Source organism: Lolium rigidum, unplaced genomic scaffold, assembly GCF_022539505.1.
Source record: "Lolium rigidum isolate FL_2022 unplaced genomic scaffold, APGP_CSIRO_Lrig_0.1 contig_24292_1, whole genome shotgun sequence".
NCBI classification, from domain to species: domain Eukaryota; kingdom Viridiplantae; phylum Streptophyta; class Magnoliopsida; order Poales; family Poaceae; genus Lolium; species Lolium rigidum.
In genome coordinates this window covers 13,053-31,344 of record NW_025900024.1, presented here as the reverse complement: position 1 = coordinate 31,344, position 18,292 = coordinate 13,053, and the positions used below count along the sequence as shown (strand labels likewise).

Genomic DNA, 18,292 nt, shown 5'->3' with positions numbered 1-18,292 from the left:
TGGCACAACTTAGTGATACAAATGCTGACAAATCCGATTGTGTGCAAGTCAAGAGCAAAATACTACATCTGAGTTGCTTACAAACACTGGGAGGGTTCGCAGTTGGGGCACTGAAGCCATACTGGCACAGCACCATAATGAATGAGATGTCAACCAAGTCGTGAACTTTGAAAGTATATATACACGTTTCATGAATTGGGAGGGTTCGCAGTTGGGGCACTGAAGCCATACGGAACCTAGGTAGACCTGAACTTAGAGGCAGAGCCCCCTCCATTCGGAGCTTAAAGTCATTCCATTACTCAAATGACACAGCAAGATTGCTGGTAACATGAACAAGTGCAAAGTCAAGAGCATGGCCCGGTCATAAGGCTTGGGGCTCATCCCTAAGCTTTGCACCAAAGGCGGCGAGAACGTCCGCAACACTATTACAGGCCCTGGGGAAAAATTGTACTACTTTTAAACGGATGAAATTAAGAAAAAAGGTTTTAATCTCCTTGGTCAGTACACCGCATGGGTCATCGATGTTGTTTAGCGCCTAAACCAGAAGTTGGGAATCAGTTTCACTCTCAATGCGAGACATCCCCCCAGTTCTGAGCCACCTGAAGTGCATCCCTGCTAGATATACAAGTGGGTCAATAGGTACCCTCTATTCTCTTATAGAAAATGATGATGTTATCAGAAAAGTTAGTTCATTTTGTTTAACTAAAGAGGATACAGGTACCTAATATTGACCTACTTGCATCTATAATCACTGCACGCTTCTGCCTCGGCATGAAAAGCATCAAAGACATGGTTCAGCACTTCAGTCTTCAGCTTACCGGCATCAGCTCCCATCATTTCACCTTCCAAATATCTGACTACAAAACCCCAGCCGCCACCACTCGATCTTGGATCAAAATATCCGTCGGCAGTATTAATTTTCAGAACATCTCCTTCACGGGCCTTCCACTTGGGTTTTGTTTTCGTGAAAACATCCTCATACTCTGCTGCCAACCTAGCCTTCCACCAAGTCCACAGAAGCACAATGCATCTTTTTTTTCAAAGATACATCCTTGAAGACGTGTCAATTTTATAGAAGAATAGGCCAAAACGGTCGACCAATAAAGACACACACATACACCACGCCCAGCTTACAGGGCACCTCTACAACGACCCGACAACAAAAACTCATCTTGCTCAATCACCTACCAAAGGTGAGGAGACGGGGTATTAAGCAACCGGACCGCATAAAATCAAAGAGAAATTCCACCGTAGCACGACCACGACTCCAAGGCAGCCTTGATCAAAATACCTCCCCTCATATATGCCTAGAAGAAATCGGCGAGTAGTTGGCAGGTACATTGCGCTCCTGAAGATCGCGTCCTACGCAATGCCCATCACCGACAGCACATCGACACCCCACCATGACGTTTTGGAGAAGCACGATGCATCTGAGGTTGGTCTTAGCATCCTGAATTCCTGATGAAGCAATTTAGCGAGTGCCTGCTTTGGACCCAGACAATCCAGCAATTTTAATCTAGGCTCATTCAGACCCAAAGCACGCCACAAGATCCTTCTTTTAGTTTATGTCGTTGATCTGTAGCAGCTGCCTGTGAAGTTTATACACCGACTTAACAGTAAAAACGCGTTTTGATTCATCGAACCAAGCACAGGAATACTCCATTCCATCCCGCAGCGTAGAAATTATAACAGTGCCTCCACACACAAAATAGTCTCTTTTGGAACTCTGGCGTTGCCACTCTGTTCGGAATAGAGATTTGGTGCACATGGCACCAGCGCTCTCCGTTTAAAAGAAAATCAAAATATATTCTTTGAGTTTCAAAAAATTCTGGAAAAAATGCGTATGTAAATGATGTATCCTCTAAACTTGCAAAAAATCAATTTCAAATACTTTATTTTTTGAACTACACAAAAATGACAAAAGTGCAGATCTAGGTAGTACATTTTCAAATCTCTAAACCATATTAAAAAAATTCCTTTTTTGTCCAGTTCAAAATTAAAAGAATTTTAGTTTAAGATTTTGCATGATTGTGAGGTGTATCACTAACAATCTCCATCAATCTCCAGAATTATTTTCAGATTTTTTTTATAAATTGCAAAATTATTTTTTAAAAGCAAGAGCACTGGAACTCGAGAGCCAAAAACACTCTCCTTTATGTTCGTGCATACTTGTACAGTTTTTAGATCAACAAAACTCAACTTGTTCCATTTCATTGAAATGAAACAAACACAACAGCTACGTACTTAATAGTTATATGCAGCCAGCTGGAGCCTGTTCTGAGTTACTCCCTCCGTCACGAAAAAGATGTCGCAACCCATCCCCCCGCTAGTTCATTTTCGAATTTACAAAAAACCCCCGACTTCATTCTAATCGATTCAGATTTGGACAAATCAAACTGACGACTTTGCGATTCCCCGCAGTCCGTCGCCCGCCCAGCAAATCCCGGCGTCCCCGGCGTCCGCCGCTCCGGTCGCTGTCTCCCCGCGGTCGCCTCGCCTGCCCCTGCACGCCGTTGGATGGATCCCGCGGGGTTCGCCGTCGAAGGAATCGAGCAAGGTCACGCTCTGCTCCCCGATGAAGGAATCGAGCAAGGTTGCGCCGTCGTAGGGCTAGCACCGGCGCGGGGGAGGAAGACCGCGCCACTCCCGCTCCGGTCTCCTCGGTGTGTTCCCGTCCGCGAAGCCGAGCTCGCCTCGCCGCCGCGGCCGCCGCTCAGGAGGACAAGGACGAGGAGGCCGGCGGTGAGGAGGACGGAAGCAGCAAGGCCGCCGCCACCAAGACGACCATGAAGACGCAGACGGTGGAGCTCCACATGGTGGGATTCGCCAAGGACGCCGTGCCCAAGCAGCGGCGCTGGAACCGGATTGCGCAGGAGGAAGCCCTCCTTACTCGGCGAGGAGGAGCGGGCCGCCATCCTGCTCATGGCGCTCTCCTCGGGCGTCATCTACGCCTTGTTGGATGGATCTTTGGTTGTCTGCATGGTTGGATCGATCTTTGGTTGTCTGCAGTAGTAGTAGCCCTCTGACTCTGCAATGTAACAGCAATGGGGATGAATGAACTAGTGTGCAGTATAGAGCAGAGTAGCTCCAGAACAATGTGTATGTGTATATTAGCAAGAACAATGTGTATATGTACAGGAGATCATCCTTAGCACAAGAAATCTAGCAGGCTTCACAATTTTCGAGCCTAGTCTTTCAGTATAATGAGAACTAGAGATTCTCCCACAATCTGATGATCCTATTATATATGAATGCTTATGGAAGGAAACTACTCATAGCTAAAACTGTGCATTATTCATTTCTGCAATATCTCAGGATTAATCCACAACACAAGAACTTAGAGAGAAGAACAGGTAAATTGCTTGATTAGGATTCAATTGAATTAAACAGCAATATTCAGTACTTCCCTGTTAAGCAATCCATGCATTTTGGATAGACTTTCACTTGAAATCTCACATTTACACAAGTGATACAAGCAGACTGCGAGGTGGTACCTTCTTCGCTGCAGTCTGCTCGAAGATGTTGTCCATCTGCCGGTAGTACAACATGATGCGATCAGGTAAAAATAAACAGAAAAGGAGCTGCCAAGTCTAAGATAAAACTACATTGCCTCAGTTAAATTGAACCCACCAAAATCTAAGATAAAACTACTGTACTGTCAATTCAGGTTTCAAACATAAACTACTCCCATATGCTTTCCCTGGTTATTTTCTTGCAAAGATATCCTTTCGCTAACTGTATCAAGCTAATAAATTAACTCATGAATGCAATTTAAAGCGGGAATTTACCTGCTCTTAAGTGCTTGCAGTGTTTCTTCATCAGCTGATATTGGATGATTAGCGTTGTTGTCATGATTACAGCTTAACCCATGTACACTTTTCCCTTATGCGCCTGAAAATGCATGCTAGACTTAATATAAAGACACTACAAATTACTGTATTTAGTTCTGTTCACACATGTGCGTAGGGCAATGGGTGTACATTGCACTTGTTTTGACATGTTTGGCATGCTAAAGTAATGCATTTCATCTTGATAATAATTGTTCGTAACTCACTGTTGAGCATGTAACAGAGGTTCAGGACCAGGACTAGTGGCCTGGACACTGAGGAAGAATGGCACAGCTGGTCGTTTATAATACTCACCGGGTGCTCTCTGGCTTTAGGATCATCTAGCGCGTGGTTTTGTGGTTGTGTAGCTAGGTCTCCAGCTGAGAGAGGTACCTCCGAAACTTTTGTCCTCTTCTTGGCATTCCTGAGACCTAGATGTGTAAGCTTTCGAGAAATTTGAGCCGAAGATATTTCCACTGGGATCTAAAGCTTCAGCAGTTAGATGGCTGCATTTACGTTCATCCTTATAAAAGCAAAGCTATGCTATAAAAGCAGGGACTTCTTTTTAGTTCTACCGCAATGCCTCTTAGTGCCTGAATGGTAGCGAAACCAATTTCTTAGTGCATAATACAAAGGCCTGTGATTTTAAATGAGGAGTCATGCATATAGGGATAAACTTTTCCAAGCATATAACGAGGAGCTCACAGGTTAGTGGCCAAAGGGCATGCATAATACAAAGCCAGATTATTGCGGAGGAATAAGAATCTTCAGTCATTCAAGATTTGATTCAGAATTTTTGCCCCTGAACAGCACACGCACATAGGACAGTAATCTCTGCCTTGAGCAAGCAGGCTCTTTTACAAGGCATACAGAGCTGGCACCTCCCCCTTCCAGTGGGCACAAAATACACGCACATAGCACAAGAACAATTTTTTACTGAACTTTGTGAATAAGAGGATTCATATTGGAGGATACCTTGAGAAAGCTTCTCTGGAGATGCCCAACAGCGGCGATGTGGAGAAGTGAACTGTATCTGCACGCTCTGATGGCCGGCTTGCAGCAGCATCGGAGAAGAAGAACCATACCCAAATCCCACCGCCTAATTAGCCAGGCCAAGAACCATACAACACTCAGAATCTTGCCGGGAAGAAAACAAAATCCACAATCTCGACTGATCTGCGACTGTCACTGCGAGCGAGGAACAGGGTTCTTACCGGTGGGAATGTAAGAGGGTGAGTAGGCAGCCTTGCCCTGGCGCACACACCTCTCGCAGGCGGACGCGCAGGAGGCGAGGAGCAGCAAGATGAGGCAGGAGTAGGGGGCGGGGAGAAAAACGAGGATGGCGACCTGGATCTTCTCGAAGATCTAGCAAGACGGCGTAGGTGGAGCAAGGCGACGGCGGTGTATCGGACAAAAAGTTCCAACCTTGGCCGGCGGTGTCTTCCCAGCCGGCAGCGACGACGGGGAGCTAGAAGACGGAGAGGGGCAGCGCGGGGGAGCTGGACAACGAAGCGGCAGGAGCGCTGGCGAGCTCAACGGCGGCGCTAGACGGCGGAGGGGGAGCTGCGTGGCGGACCTGCGGCGTGCGAGCGAAGCGAGCGAGGGAGAAGAGCGGCGTGCGAGCGGAGCGCACCAGGAAGAGGGAGGCTGAGGGAGAAGAGCATGAGGACTTTGGGTTGTGTCGGGATTTCCACAAGGGGTGTTTTGCAAAATAACCCGTGCGACATCTTTTCCGTGACGGAGGGAGTACAACTTATTCCATTTCATTGAAATGAAACAAACACAACAGCTACGCACTTTAAAAGTTAGGCAGCCAGCTGGAGCATGTTCTGAGTTATGATCAAGCATAATTTGGGTCCGACTTTCAAATGGAACAAACAGGGGCGTGGCTAGTCAACAGCCTGCCCACTAGGCAAGGTACCATACCAAATTCCAGTAGACATGTATACGAAGATACAAGTAACATAAATTACAAAAAAACATATACGCCATAATTCTCATTTTATCCTGTACCCTTTCCTTCCGCAATAGGTACGAGTAACACGGCCATATAAATTACAAGAAGCAAACCAGTTCATCCCCTATGAGCAACACATAAAAAAACATATATACCACCGCATCTTTGGAGAACTTGTTTAGGTGCGCCCGTTGACACATACATACAGGCAGCTACAACATCACACTGGCAAAATAGCTACCTCATGCAACAACAAAACAATAAACCCATATAACAAAAGATGAAAAAGGAAAATTAATTTACATTACCACCACCAGCTTCTACAAATGATGAAGACGGAAGAATATCTACCAAGGATATACAATGGACATATCCTACCTTGGACTGGTCCAAGGGGAAGGTGGCTTGTATGGAAAACTCTGCGAAGCAGAACCATGTCCTAAATCAAGACTATGGAGTTGTTCCATCAGTTGCGACCTCCGCTCTTTGAAGAAATCTAGCCTAGTTGTTAGTTCTACCAAAGCGGAGGATGCCACCATTGGCTGCCTCCCATATTCAACACCCTGTCATACAACAAATATGCATCATCTTAATTTTGATGGTATATTTAACGATAACAAAGTGTTTTGATTTCCCTAACCTCAGCTAACTTTGGGATGTTGATTTCCACAGAAGTGCTCTCTGATGACATGCTTGTTGATGCCTCTATGCCTCTTGAATCACTTGAAGACGCATCCAAAGAAAGCTTGCGGGTCAGTGGCCTAGAAGAACCATAAGGTAGCACGTGCTGCTTGATGTTCCTCCATTGTGATGCATCCACAGAGCTTTCCTGCCAAAAATAATACAGTATCAGTAGAAATTCACTGAGGAGTCAACTAATGCAAACTAGCCCCCTCTAAATTAGCACACTTAAATTTCCTCTGAATGTCTTCAAATTTTTCTAGAGTCTATAACACTAGACAATCCATGGGCCAAAGTACCCACTTCTACCAACATACACATTTGTGCGAGTTGGGATTAAAATAACACTCCTTCTACAGCTAAACAACATTTTGGACTTGGACACGGTCTCCAATATGCATGTTTGGTCGTTATTTTTCACCCGAGTATGCCATTAAAAATAATGTTCTGAAATTTGATACATTCAGTACTATGAAGGTAATTTCGTTACAGATCTAACAGTACAAGTTTCACATGACAAAAGTAAATAAGTTTTGATGCAATAATAGTCACAGTTAAGGAAGTTCGACTACACGCATTCTATGGCATCATCCATTTACAAACGCATGTCATCCATTTACAAACGCATGTAGTGCAAGAAACTTTGATTGGTCATCAGGAAAATTTTGGCTAGTACTGAATTTACTATTGTTTCTAGTGAAGTAATCAAGAACCATTGTACAGGCCTTAGGCGAAGGCCGTCTAAACTGATGAATAACTCTATACTGCAAAAGCAAACTATGTTTCCAGATTTTTTTATTACAAGCTGGTCCCCTCAGTAACTAGACATGACTAATAGCAGTATTGTTCATTTCCAAAACTAACAGTTAGTAATTTATCTAGAGAACACATGTAGAGAAGGAAACTGGAATTTAAACAGGTTTCAGTATTGCCATTGAGAATGTAATTGTATAGGCAGAAAATCTAAACAAACCTCATTTCTCTGCTTCTCTTGATTACAGAAGGCAAGCTTCATGTCAAATCCTGGTTGAACAAAGTTTCTGGTACCAATAAAATAGTGTCATAACATGACAAGTAAATTCTGAGAGCACAACATATCCAGAGTATTATGTCTAGTGTCTAGAACTACTAATATAACATGTGCAATCAAAGCCTTGATAGAGCTGGTTTGAAAAGGAAACCATGTTAAGACCAGCTGTAGCATAATTCGGCACTGACTAAAGAAGATTTTACTTCAATGAAATAGAGCTTATCAAACTCCCACCAAACTTCAAGTCACCAAAAAGAAAAATCAGAAGGTGCTAGAACCCCAGATCTAGCAGCATCCTCAATGACGACAAAAAAGAAAGAGAGAAAGAAAAGATAATAGAATTCATATTCTTACTGCTGTGAAAAATTGCCAGGAATACGGTGATAACGATCATTTCCATCTAGAGATGGGCCATATTGGTGTTGGCGTTGTTGATTTAGCTGGAGGTGAAGTTCAGCAACCTTCTGCTTTAACCTTGCAACATCAGCTTCAGCAAGAGCAATCTCCTCAAGCTCAGCCCTTGTCTTGAGAAAAACGAGGAAAATGAGACTCCATAAACTAAGTCCAGCTAGTAGAGCAATTATTGAAGGTACCTTTGAGTCCATAGCACGTGGACTTGAAAACTGTCCAGAAGACATGCTCAACCCAACCTCCAATGCAGATCTAAGATCTCTCTCAGCTTGTAGCTGCTCTTGCAACCTGGACACCTGCAAAAATAAACAGCTGTGAAAACTATCTCTAGAATAACTCAACCACCATCTAGTATATCAGAACCTGTTCAACAGTAACTGCACGAAAACATATTAAGCAGAAAGTAAAATTTCGGTCCCTAAACTTTTGGATTATGCTTACTCTTCACTGTACAGTTAACCTGAATTTTGTGCAGGGCTACATGCACTATCTTATTTTGGTTCCAAGATTTTAGGTGTTCTCCCGATTCGGTCCTTCCAACAATAAATTAACCAAGCCTGTCTAACCTCCCAATTAACTGACAAGCAAGCCTCGCCTATAAGACAATTTGACTGTAGAGAGAGGTTCCAAATCCCAGAGGGAACCTGGTCAGCCGGTTACCGCAAATCCAGGCTAACACTAGGGTATCTAAAATGAGAGGCCAATGGCATGTTCTCAAGTTCTCATGCTATTTCAAGGATTATAAAAATTGATGATGATTCGGTATGTCAGAAAGACACGAACTTCAACAACAAGCAAAAGTCAATAGAACGAAAAAATGTCTTCCAACAAAAAAAATGGGATATTGCAACTTGGACATTCTTTTATTTGGACTCTTTGTGGAGGCAACCCCCTCATTGTCCTGAGGACCAAGTAGCAAACTAGAAACCTAGGAAGATGAAGATAAACTGAACCCTGGGGGGACAAACATATCTCTTTCACTAAATTAGAACATAATTACACAGTTGCCAAGCAAAATTAATAAGGCAAGGGAAGCATACATCCTGTTCCAGGGCCAAACGACGTTCATGTAGTGCTTGCTTTCTTCTTTCCAAACTCGCCTGTAAAATTGCATTACCTCGAGCCTGCAAGACACTTCCAATCAAATGACTGGAAAAGAATAAATAAAAAGGAGCTGGTAGGTGTCAAGTTTCTTCCCATACCTCTTTCGCAATTCTGTTCTGCAAATCACTCTTAGCAATTTCAAGCCTTTGAATCGCAAGCCTGAAAGGTTTGTTTCCATAGAAAACTTAAATCAAGAAATTGACCTTTGGATTTTTGCATCCAAGAAAAAACTGGCAAGCTATGAAACTGGTGTGCTTGTTCATAAAGTGCACAGGCTTCAGCAGTAAAATAGTAAGAAAGCTAACTGAAGTTTTAAAAAATATACACTACCATCTAATTTGCAACATGCATTGTTAAGTAATGAGTATTCAATGTAACAATGTTATTAGCTAAGCAGAAAGTACATATATACAGGTGGCTACAGTTTTAAGGGTGGGGGGTCACATTTGATACTTAAATTCGAAAATGCAACAGCTTTCATCTACATTTCCCACTCAGAGATTTTCATATAACTAATATCCACTGTTTTCGTGACTATCACACAAAGTGAAATTCGAAAATGTTGGCCAAGAAATTTTTTCCTGCTCATTTCTTTCCTCCTAAACTACAATGAGCACATCACCAACAATTTTGTGGCCATCAGATTACCGAGATGAACAGATGGACTGCTAGACTGTCCAAGGAGGCTTAAAACAGAAACCTAACAGGCAAATCAACACCAAGCAAAGCAGTAATGTAAATACTCCCTCTGAACCAAATTACTTATCACAGATTTAGGATAAGTAATTTGGATCGGAGGGAGTACATAAGATCAGAGTTTAGTGGATAAGAGCGTACTCTTCTTCACCAGATGAGTCAACTGATTCTGGATGATGGCTCTTTCTTGCCTGCACAGGTGATGCATATAAATCAAAATTCTGACTGATTCATGCATCTCTGATTATGATGACGTTCGATGTGATTTCATATTTATATGTTCTCTTTGCTACAATTCTATCACCTTGACTGGACAAACGTTGTTATAGAAGTAACAGCAATTCAACATGAACAAAAAGTTGGCACAATAATGCATTAGTCCTACTCAGCTGCTCCACTGAAGGAAGTAAATATAACAAGATTTATTTCTCACATTATTCCGCCCCCAGAAGTTACTGCGCTTCACATGTGAGTGAGACCCATTTGTTTTGTTTGAGTGTCTGTCTGCAGAATATTCAGAACCGTGACTAGGTAGAGAAATTCCAGGATCCAAAGAAGAAAGGATCTCTCCCATAGACAATGGAGTTTCATGACCGGATGCTGGGTTAGAAGGATTCTTCTCACTCGGTGATATTTCCATATTTGCTGAACCATTTTCAGATGAATGAATTTTTGGACCTTCGCTGAAATCTGTCTTTTCGTCCAATGCCTTATCATCAACAGAGTGCTCAGCATCAGAATCGGCATGAACCTGTCATTCAATCAGGAGTCGTTCAATCAGGAGAAGAACAGTAAGAATCAAAGCAGACATATCATTGCAATTACGACACTTATCCTAATATCAAATCATGCATATATGTGTAGCCATAATCACACTATAACAACAGAAATAACTAGAGATTGTAATTGTAAATTGCAGGGAGCATAATAAACCTTGTAATCATAGAGGTCACTCCCAGCATATCCACTGCTCTCACTCAACTTTCCACTAAGTATACGCTCTGCACCATTGTCATCGTCCATTTCTTGATCTACATCATTCTCTGCATCATGAAATCCATTACCTTTGGCATCCATATTTACATCATCAGTTGATGCTTCACTGCCACTATCTTCAATCTGAGACTCAGGTGATGGGGAAGATCCAACAAGCCGTTCATCCTGCAAAAACATTGAACATGAATATTCAATGGTACATGTACACATGATACGGAACATCCAGAAGGCAGATCGAATAACACAGAGTAAAAGCGCTCCACTAGCTGCCTCACATATCACCATTGGCACAGTGCACACAGAAAAAACTCATGTGCAGCATGGACAGTAATGCAACATAGACAGATCAAATCAACAGATTAAACTAATGCCTATAATAACTATCAGAAAGAAAATGAAGCCACTTAAAGATTTGCAAGTAAAAAAACTAGTAGCACCAGAGAACCTTACATCAAATATACTCTCATATTCCTCCAAAAGAGTTGCAACAATGCCTTGAGCGCTATTTGCAGCATTTGCAGCAGCAAGCAGCTGAGCAGAATCATCACCATCCATATCAAATACCTCATCCATCTCGCATTCTCCAGCTAAAAGTGGACGCAACAAGAGAGGGGCCATACAGGCAGCAACTGCTGATGCTGTCATCCGATTCTCAGCGGTATGAGAAGCAACAGTGTACATCATTTTCAAAATTCTGTAAACAAGAATCTCCATGAGGAAAGTACTTTTTTCCATGGTAAGTGTTGCTAGAATGCTAGTCTAATTGATCAAATGCCAAACAAGACATACTGATAACCAATGAGATATTATTAGTTCAAACTGAAAAGTTCAATCAACATTAGAGTAAAGAGGAAAAACTGTGCAGTTAAATGGTAAGTTAAAATAGTCCACATTAGTAGTAGTTATTTCATGTGTAATTAGCATATACAAGTTAATGACAGCATGCTTAGGTTGATCAGCAGCTACAGTATTTCAGACAAAATAAATGGTGCATCATATTTACATAAACTGGTGGACCAATAAAAGTCAGAGGAGAACGATAGAACTCCCCCAAAAGAATGTATTTTTTTTGTAATCCAATATTGAAATCTATGAGAATAATGTGAGGCTAACCTCTGTAACAGGCGCCTATTAGGCTCAGGAAATGTCTCAGATATAGCTGAACGCATAGCATTTACCCGGGCCTCCTTAGTCTCCAGCCCTATGAACGTAAAGCAGGATATATGAACCATTAACCCAAAAAAGAGGCAGCAAATTGTTTGAGCTATGTCCTATGTAAACCTTTCTAAAATAACAATTTCCAATGATAAATCTATGTACCAAGTAATCAACTATTTGTTCAAACTTGGCGTAAATACATATAATCAGTGCACATACATAGGAACATGATGACAGAATAAAGAGACTGAGGCCATACTAGGGAAGATGCTAGGCACCAGATCTACAATATCTTGGGAGTAAATTAAATATGTAGTATTATGGCCACGTGTACTATTCACGTGAGTAGAACCTATGGTAATGTAGCACACTAACACCACCCTCGGCAACCGTCATTAGATTACAATGCATTGTCATACTTAGGTACTCCCTCTGATCCATAGTAAGTGCCGTGGTTTCAGTTCAAACTTGACTAAAAATGAACAAAAACCACGACACTTATTATGGATCAGAAAGGAAGTATATCTGTCCATAACAAAAAAAAAAGATCGCATCTTATCTATTTGGTGTTATCCTTATTAGCTGGAAATATTAAATTAAGCTGCTAGGGTCTGGCTCAATATAAGGCATGGCATATCATCACCTTCAGTTAAGCAATAAATAGACAAGGTTTCTAGTCTATCTCCCTTCTCCAGTAGGCCTCAGGGCCTCTCCATAACGGCAATAGAAAGCTTTCCAGCAGATAGATGAAGGCAAGAGCCGAGAACCTACCATCAATCCTCACAGCTGCATCTAATCCTCACTGTGACAGCTGCATGACTCACAAGCGAACACTCCCACTTCCTGAGTGGGCATGCACTTTTATTGAATGAGCGCATACAAGGGATTTAATTTTGTTCCCATGCATTCTTTCCTACTTGCAAATGTTGACAATGTTTATATATCAAGTGGAACAATGAATATATATGGGAGTCATTGTTGTAAAGTATGTTACTATTTTACCTACTTTGTATACACTGTTTCAAGATGGCGGATATATTGAGCAGAAGAAATTCAATTCACAGGCACAAATGTTTAAATCTTCACATAATAAGGAGGTTTACTCAACATCACTTGTGTACTCTTGGGTCAAACGACTCAAATCCAATAGTTGAAGACAGCATTAGAATGTTGCTGGCAGCAGAAAGGATGCTGCCAAGCATACATGTCAATGAATTACAAATTATAATATTAAATCTTACTTCAGTTGTGGTTTGCTACTATACTACAGGTGAAGGTGTGGGTGGCTCGCCAAAGTGACACCTACTGTGAGAGGATACTAATACTATACTTGTCAAACTGGATAGAAGTAATTGCTATTGACCACCAACGTTTTGTACATGACAGTATCACAGTACACGAAATGGCACAAGAAACATTCTAGAATGAAATGAACAGAAAACTTACGAAAAGCTTCCAATAATGCTGTACAGCACGAAGCAGGTACTGGCGAGGATGGTAGCTCTCGAAGAACATGCTGCAGAGATGTTTCGACAAATGCATTTAGTGAAAGAAGGAATAATCCATGCTTTGTGCAGCTACAAACTTATTCTAATTACTAAAATGACTGAATGAGTGAAATACCTTCACACAGTCACCGACAATATGTGCATCCTCACCTGGTGCAAACTCTGTTCTTCCTGGTATGAGATAGAAACAGTTATAGAGTAGATACGTTGATCAACACAAGGAAACCAAGACACAAGAGCTGCTAATACGATCATGTAACTGTACTAGCTAAGAAATAAATTATGAAATTACATAAACCTTGTTCATATTCTTGTAACCTCTTATCAACCTCCTCCACATCTGCAGCCTGACGCAAAACTCCTTCCACTTTTATACCTGATAGAAAATATTTCTGTGATGAATTAAATGTTTAAAGATAACTTAATTTACCAACAGATAGAGTTTCCAGTTTCTAAATCGGTTCTACTAGTTAACATTAGTTTTTGCGCCTACCATGTTTCTCAAGATAGCGCAGAGCTTTCTCTAGAAAAGAAGGGCTGCCATCAATATCTTCCAGTGCAAGCAGTATTGGCCTGCCAACAACTAATGACTTGATTGGCCTCTTCTCTCTCCCTGCCAGCAATTGGGGACGGTATAATTGAACTGCAAACAGAGTTTTAAAGCTGTGGAGAAAAATGCAAGAGCACAATGGGACCAACAATTTGGAGTAGCTCCTTCGTATGTATCAGCAGTGTCATTGCGAAATATCCCATTATGCCCCATCACAAGAGCTGCATTTGGAGCCTGTGCAAGAGCTTCTTCTAATGCTGTTTTCCACTCAAATAAATCTTCAGAAGTTTCTGCCTGTATTAAGCAAAAGCATAATTTTAGAAGATAGTATTATATTGCTCCCTCCGATCCAAATTACTTGTCACAGATTCAATGAACCTAGACAGATTATGGGCAACATTTTGTCTAAATCTGCAACAAGTAATTTGGATCAGAGGGAGTAGTAACTTCTCTATTCTCTTATGGGGCTAACTATTAAGGTAGAAAACCATACCTTAAGGGTGAAAGCACGACCGTCACGGCCATCTGGGAAAAGGACAGTCAGCAATTTTTTGTCTTCTCTGACTACCACACTGCACAAGAACAATACTTTCATACAATATTACTGCCGCACACCATCCCTATAAGGAACAATATCAAAATAAGGAGACAAATACCTGCCAGAATTGTTTAAATCAATCCCACCCAGAGTAACATTCACTTCACCACTTCTCTGGGGCAAGGTATTCTGCAATGCCCGCATAAGGAACTTGTCAAGAAGTGAGGAGAAATGCGTGCTTGCACACAAGGCCTAAATTTTTCAACTACTGAGATACAGAGCAGAAATAGCCATCAAAAAGTTCAATGGAACTCCCCATTTAGTATACCACTATGGAAAGAAATTGTTTGACACGGCAACCAAACATGCAACACCATTCACTAGTGGTTGGATTTATCAAGCAACTTATGTACAGCACAATTGGGACCAAGATGGCATAAGAGAAATCTTATTCAAGGTAATTATGTTGCCATATTAAGTAGACCAGTCTGACACCAGCACCTAGACGTTGAATACACATGTATGACAACAGTTTCATTCTGGCTAAGTACTGCATCTCCCAAAATAAAGGAAACTCATAAGGGCAGAGATACTAACAGGATCACTCTTGAAAAAAACTAATGATGTTCGTGTGAGGATGAACCAGCGTTTTTTCCATGATTTCCATCCAAGTCCTGAAAAGTACATATGCAAGAGTTATATCTCACAATGACAAAATGAGATGCTACCAAAAGTTAAAAAAAAAATGCAAATGAGAACCATAACCAGCCATGTGAGAGTGAGACTGAACTCAAACACCATAGCATATGGTATGAAATTTGTTTGACCGGACCATGATTCAAATTTTCAGATATGGAACGGAGTAATATAGCTGATTTCGTCGTGAAGTTGCAGTTGTGAACAAAAGAGAGTCTGACAAACTTGTGCGTGACAATGGAACTCGATACCTGATAACATATTTATGTTTCCCATATATGTTGGTGACATGGCAAACAATAGCATTCATGTTGCTAAATGATATCAGAAGAATGGCACTATATGCATGACACATGCATTTCTTACTTATCATCAAGAACAGCTTTTCATCAGACATTTCTTCAATTTTTAAAGTCCATGTAGTTAAATTTGAATTTCCTTCTTAGAGAACTAAGAAATGTTTGTTTCTCGCACATAGATACAGAATATGAGCAACCGATTAACAATAATCAAAGAGTCAGTATTAAAACCCTGATTAAATGTTGTGAAATAGCATAGTTAGAGAGAGTACCTTTGGATGATATGAAGAGATGTCCACTCTTGAAAACCTGAATGGCATGTTATTATAACATCAGAAATTGCAGATGGACACAGCTTATTGTAAAAGTGAACCAAGAAACTGCAATGTGGAGTTCACAATCAAGTATGTGTATATACCAATGTCCAGAATTTTAGCAAGATGAGAAGAAATGAAATGGAATAAATGCATCATAACATATTTTACGATTATTATTATTATTTCAACTCTAGTACTTCATGCTAAATATGGTGGCCACAAACATATGAGAAGTACTCAGAATAAACGACATTTATGTACACAGCATGTTTTGGACTTTTGGTTACCAAGAGTGAGATTGTGCTATACTGAATTCTGGACTTCCAAGCATGGATAGAGTATCTAGACTGGCACTAGGATATTTTCTTCCACCTTGCTTTATTTAGAAGAGTTAGTAGTAATTGAACCGTTTCAGTTTAACTGATACAAGGTTATATGCATATTTAGTATGTCGTAATGTTGTAGGAGTGGGTAGCAAACGGCATCACGCAAGAATCATTTGGCACTTGCATCATGTCTAGATGTTTTACAGCGCCAGTCATGATACCATTCAGAAGTCCCATATTTTGGAGTCTTGAATGTTGAAACAGTAAATGTATTTGTATGTATGGGCCTCTTATACTCCTACTCCGCATGTAGTCTGTAATTATAACCATGGCATTCCTCCTTCCTTCCTTGACAGCCCACCTTAGCCATTTCTGATCCATTTTACGGTACGGAAAATCTCCCGCCCACAAGTCGTTTCTTAACTTTGTCCCAATTAAGCCAACATCACCTGTCCCGCCATAATATCCGTATCCAGCAACCAGCAAAAACCTCCACAGATGTAAATACATGTCCTATCATGATCCTACATCGGAACCGTAAGATCGCCGGCCCATCCAGGCTGCATTGCAAATACTCAACAGTGCTGTAATTTTGGCCCAGGAAGTTGAAACTCCTTGGTGTTGGAAGAGAACCATAACTCTCCCTGGAGCCTCCAACACAATCCGACCAAGGTGCAAGCCGGCCTATTAATAGCAGGGACGCAGCAGACACTCGTCGAAGCAGAGGCTATTCCAGAGCAGCACACGGTCGCAGCGCAGCCCAGACCCTCTGAATTCTAGAGCCACCGGGGGTACACGGAACCGAGATGCCGCCCGCTCGTCAGCATCGGATGCCAAATCCCAAACCCAGCCGAACCGCTACGCTACCCCCAGCCCCAGCGCGCACGCAACGAAGCAGCCCAGAAGATCCCACGCGAACGGTAAAGCAGGCGAGGACGCACCGTGTTGCCGCTTGCCGCGGCGGCGGCCGCCGGCGGCGCGCCGCCGCCGCGCTGGACGTAGCGGTCGAACGCTCCCCCGGGCGCCGGCGCGGAGGCCATCCCGTGGTTCTCCTCCTCCTCGCCGGCTCAGATCGGCCGCATCCGAGCGCCGCCGCCCTGAGCTACAGCAGCCGCGGCATTGGATCCGGCGGCCGATCTGGCCCGTGGTGCGCGGGGACGGGAGGGTGGTGGTGGTGGGCCGGGAATGGGGAGGAGGACGGTGGTGGTGGCCGAGGCGGTTAGGGTTTGGGTTTTGGCGGTGGTTGCTCGCCTCGGCTTCGCTTGCTGGCTGTTTTGGGGGCGAGCTGGAGACGGAGCAGAGGAGGAGGACGAATACGAGGAGTACGGGTACGGGGAGGAAAGCGATGGCTGTGCCGGGCTGGCTGGCTGAGCTGCTTTGGATTGGAGCGTTGCGGGTTTTGGTTGGGGGAGCTTGCTCTCAAAGCTTTCTACGGGGCCGCCTGTACACTCGCTCCGGTAGTCAATAAAGCCAGTAGCCAGTAGGTAATGTGTGCTGTTCTTCTTCTGCTTTTTCACAGGACCGTGCACTTTTTTTAAAATCAAACCTGCCTAACAATACATGGACTGAAAACATGATAAGGCGATGGCTGAACTCACGCCAAATGGTCCTAAACAAAGAAAAAGTTACCATCAAAGACCTGATCCTCAAAATTCTAGGTGAAGTGGAAGCCGAGTTTCGGTCATCATGGCTTTCGCTAGTGATGGACAACATCGATAAATCCAGCCACTGAAGTAACCCTAAAGACTCATAGAGGACCAAACCTCGTTGCATCACTGTGATAGTACACCTCATTTATAACGGAGATAGCGATCGCGCCAAGCATATCGGTGGGAGCCGCGCCCCTGTATGGCCAGTCAGGTGCACCAGCTCATTGGACCATGACGTCGATCTTATTCTCTAAAAGCTCAAAAGAAGGGGTTGTCGTTGACGGTGCCTAAAGAGCCACGCCAACACATAAATCAATAAGAATCATCTCGTCATACACGAAGACTAGCAGGACGAAAACTCACAAGGTACTCAAGCAACGACAGACTAAGTGTCACCAATATAATATCGGAGTTTGCTCATAGTTGTAGGCGACATATTATTCATATGGGTTCTAGGGCTATAATGTATTATCTCATCTCCAACTTTTAGCCCTTTCAAAGTACCTTCAATAAAAATACATATAGACCCCCTTTTGATCTTCAAATTTG

The 18,292-nt window shown here is 42.5% G+C and overlaps 1 protein-coding gene and 1 long non-coding RNA gene across 3 annotated transcripts; both read right to left on the bottom strand.

The window, feature by feature from the left end:
* Positions 1-3,494: 3,494 nt before the first annotated feature.
* On the bottom strand, positions 3,495-4,409 carry LOC124680683. Its single transcript, XR_006995562.1, has 3 exons — positions 4,143-4,409; positions 3,789-3,891; positions 3,495-3,530 (listed from the first exon to the last, which is right to left on the bottom strand). It is a non-coding gene; the product is annotated as an uncharacterized LOC124680683 (long non-coding RNA).
* Positions 4,410-5,833: 1,424 nt separating this feature from the next.
* On the bottom strand, positions 5,834-17,173 carry LOC124680681 (rho GTPase-activating protein 7-like). Of its 2 annotated transcripts, XM_047215742.1 has the most exons (22): positions 17,036-17,173; positions 15,724-15,760; positions 15,054-15,130; positions 14,575-14,645; positions 14,412-14,490; positions 14,068-14,212; positions 13,862-13,981; positions 13,667-13,744; positions 13,484-13,539; positions 13,307-13,376; positions 11,816-11,903; positions 11,153-11,396; positions 10,640-10,867; positions 10,140-10,457; positions 9,848-9,897; positions 9,109-9,169; positions 8,947-9,030; positions 8,089-8,202; positions 7,850-8,019; positions 7,439-7,505; positions 6,425-6,613; positions 5,834-6,347 (listed from the first exon to the last, which is right to left on the bottom strand). In XM_047215742.1, exons 1-22 carry the CDS (start codon positions 17,132-17,134, stop codon positions 6,159-6,161), a joined length of 2,634 nt encoding a protein of 877 aa, XP_047071698.1. In that variant the 5' UTR covers positions 17,135-17,173; the 3' UTR covers positions 5,834-6,158. The 2 variants fall into 2 exon arrangements, with proteins under 2 accessions (XP_047071698.1, XP_047071699.1); XM_047215743.1 differs by lacking the exons at positions 5,834-6,347; positions 6,425-6,613; positions 7,439-7,505 and having other exon boundaries at positions 7,901-8,014; positions 17,036-17,172.
* Between the last annotated feature and the right edge of the window lie 1,119 nt (positions 17,174-18,292).

Coding starts and splice junctions, on each gene's coding strand:
- LOC124680681 (XM_047215742.1), bottom strand. CDS start 17,134: ATGGCCTCCGCGCCGGCGCCCGGGGGAGCGTTCGACCGCTACGTCCAG. Junction 9,898..10,139: donor ACTTCTGGGGGCGGAATAAT/GTGAGAAATAAA, acceptor TCACCTGTGCAG/GCAAGAAAGAGCCATCATCC. Junction 6,614..7,438: donor AAGAGAAGCAGAGAAATGAG/GTTTGTTTAGAT, acceptor TATTTTTGGCAG/GAAAGCTCTGTGGATGCATC.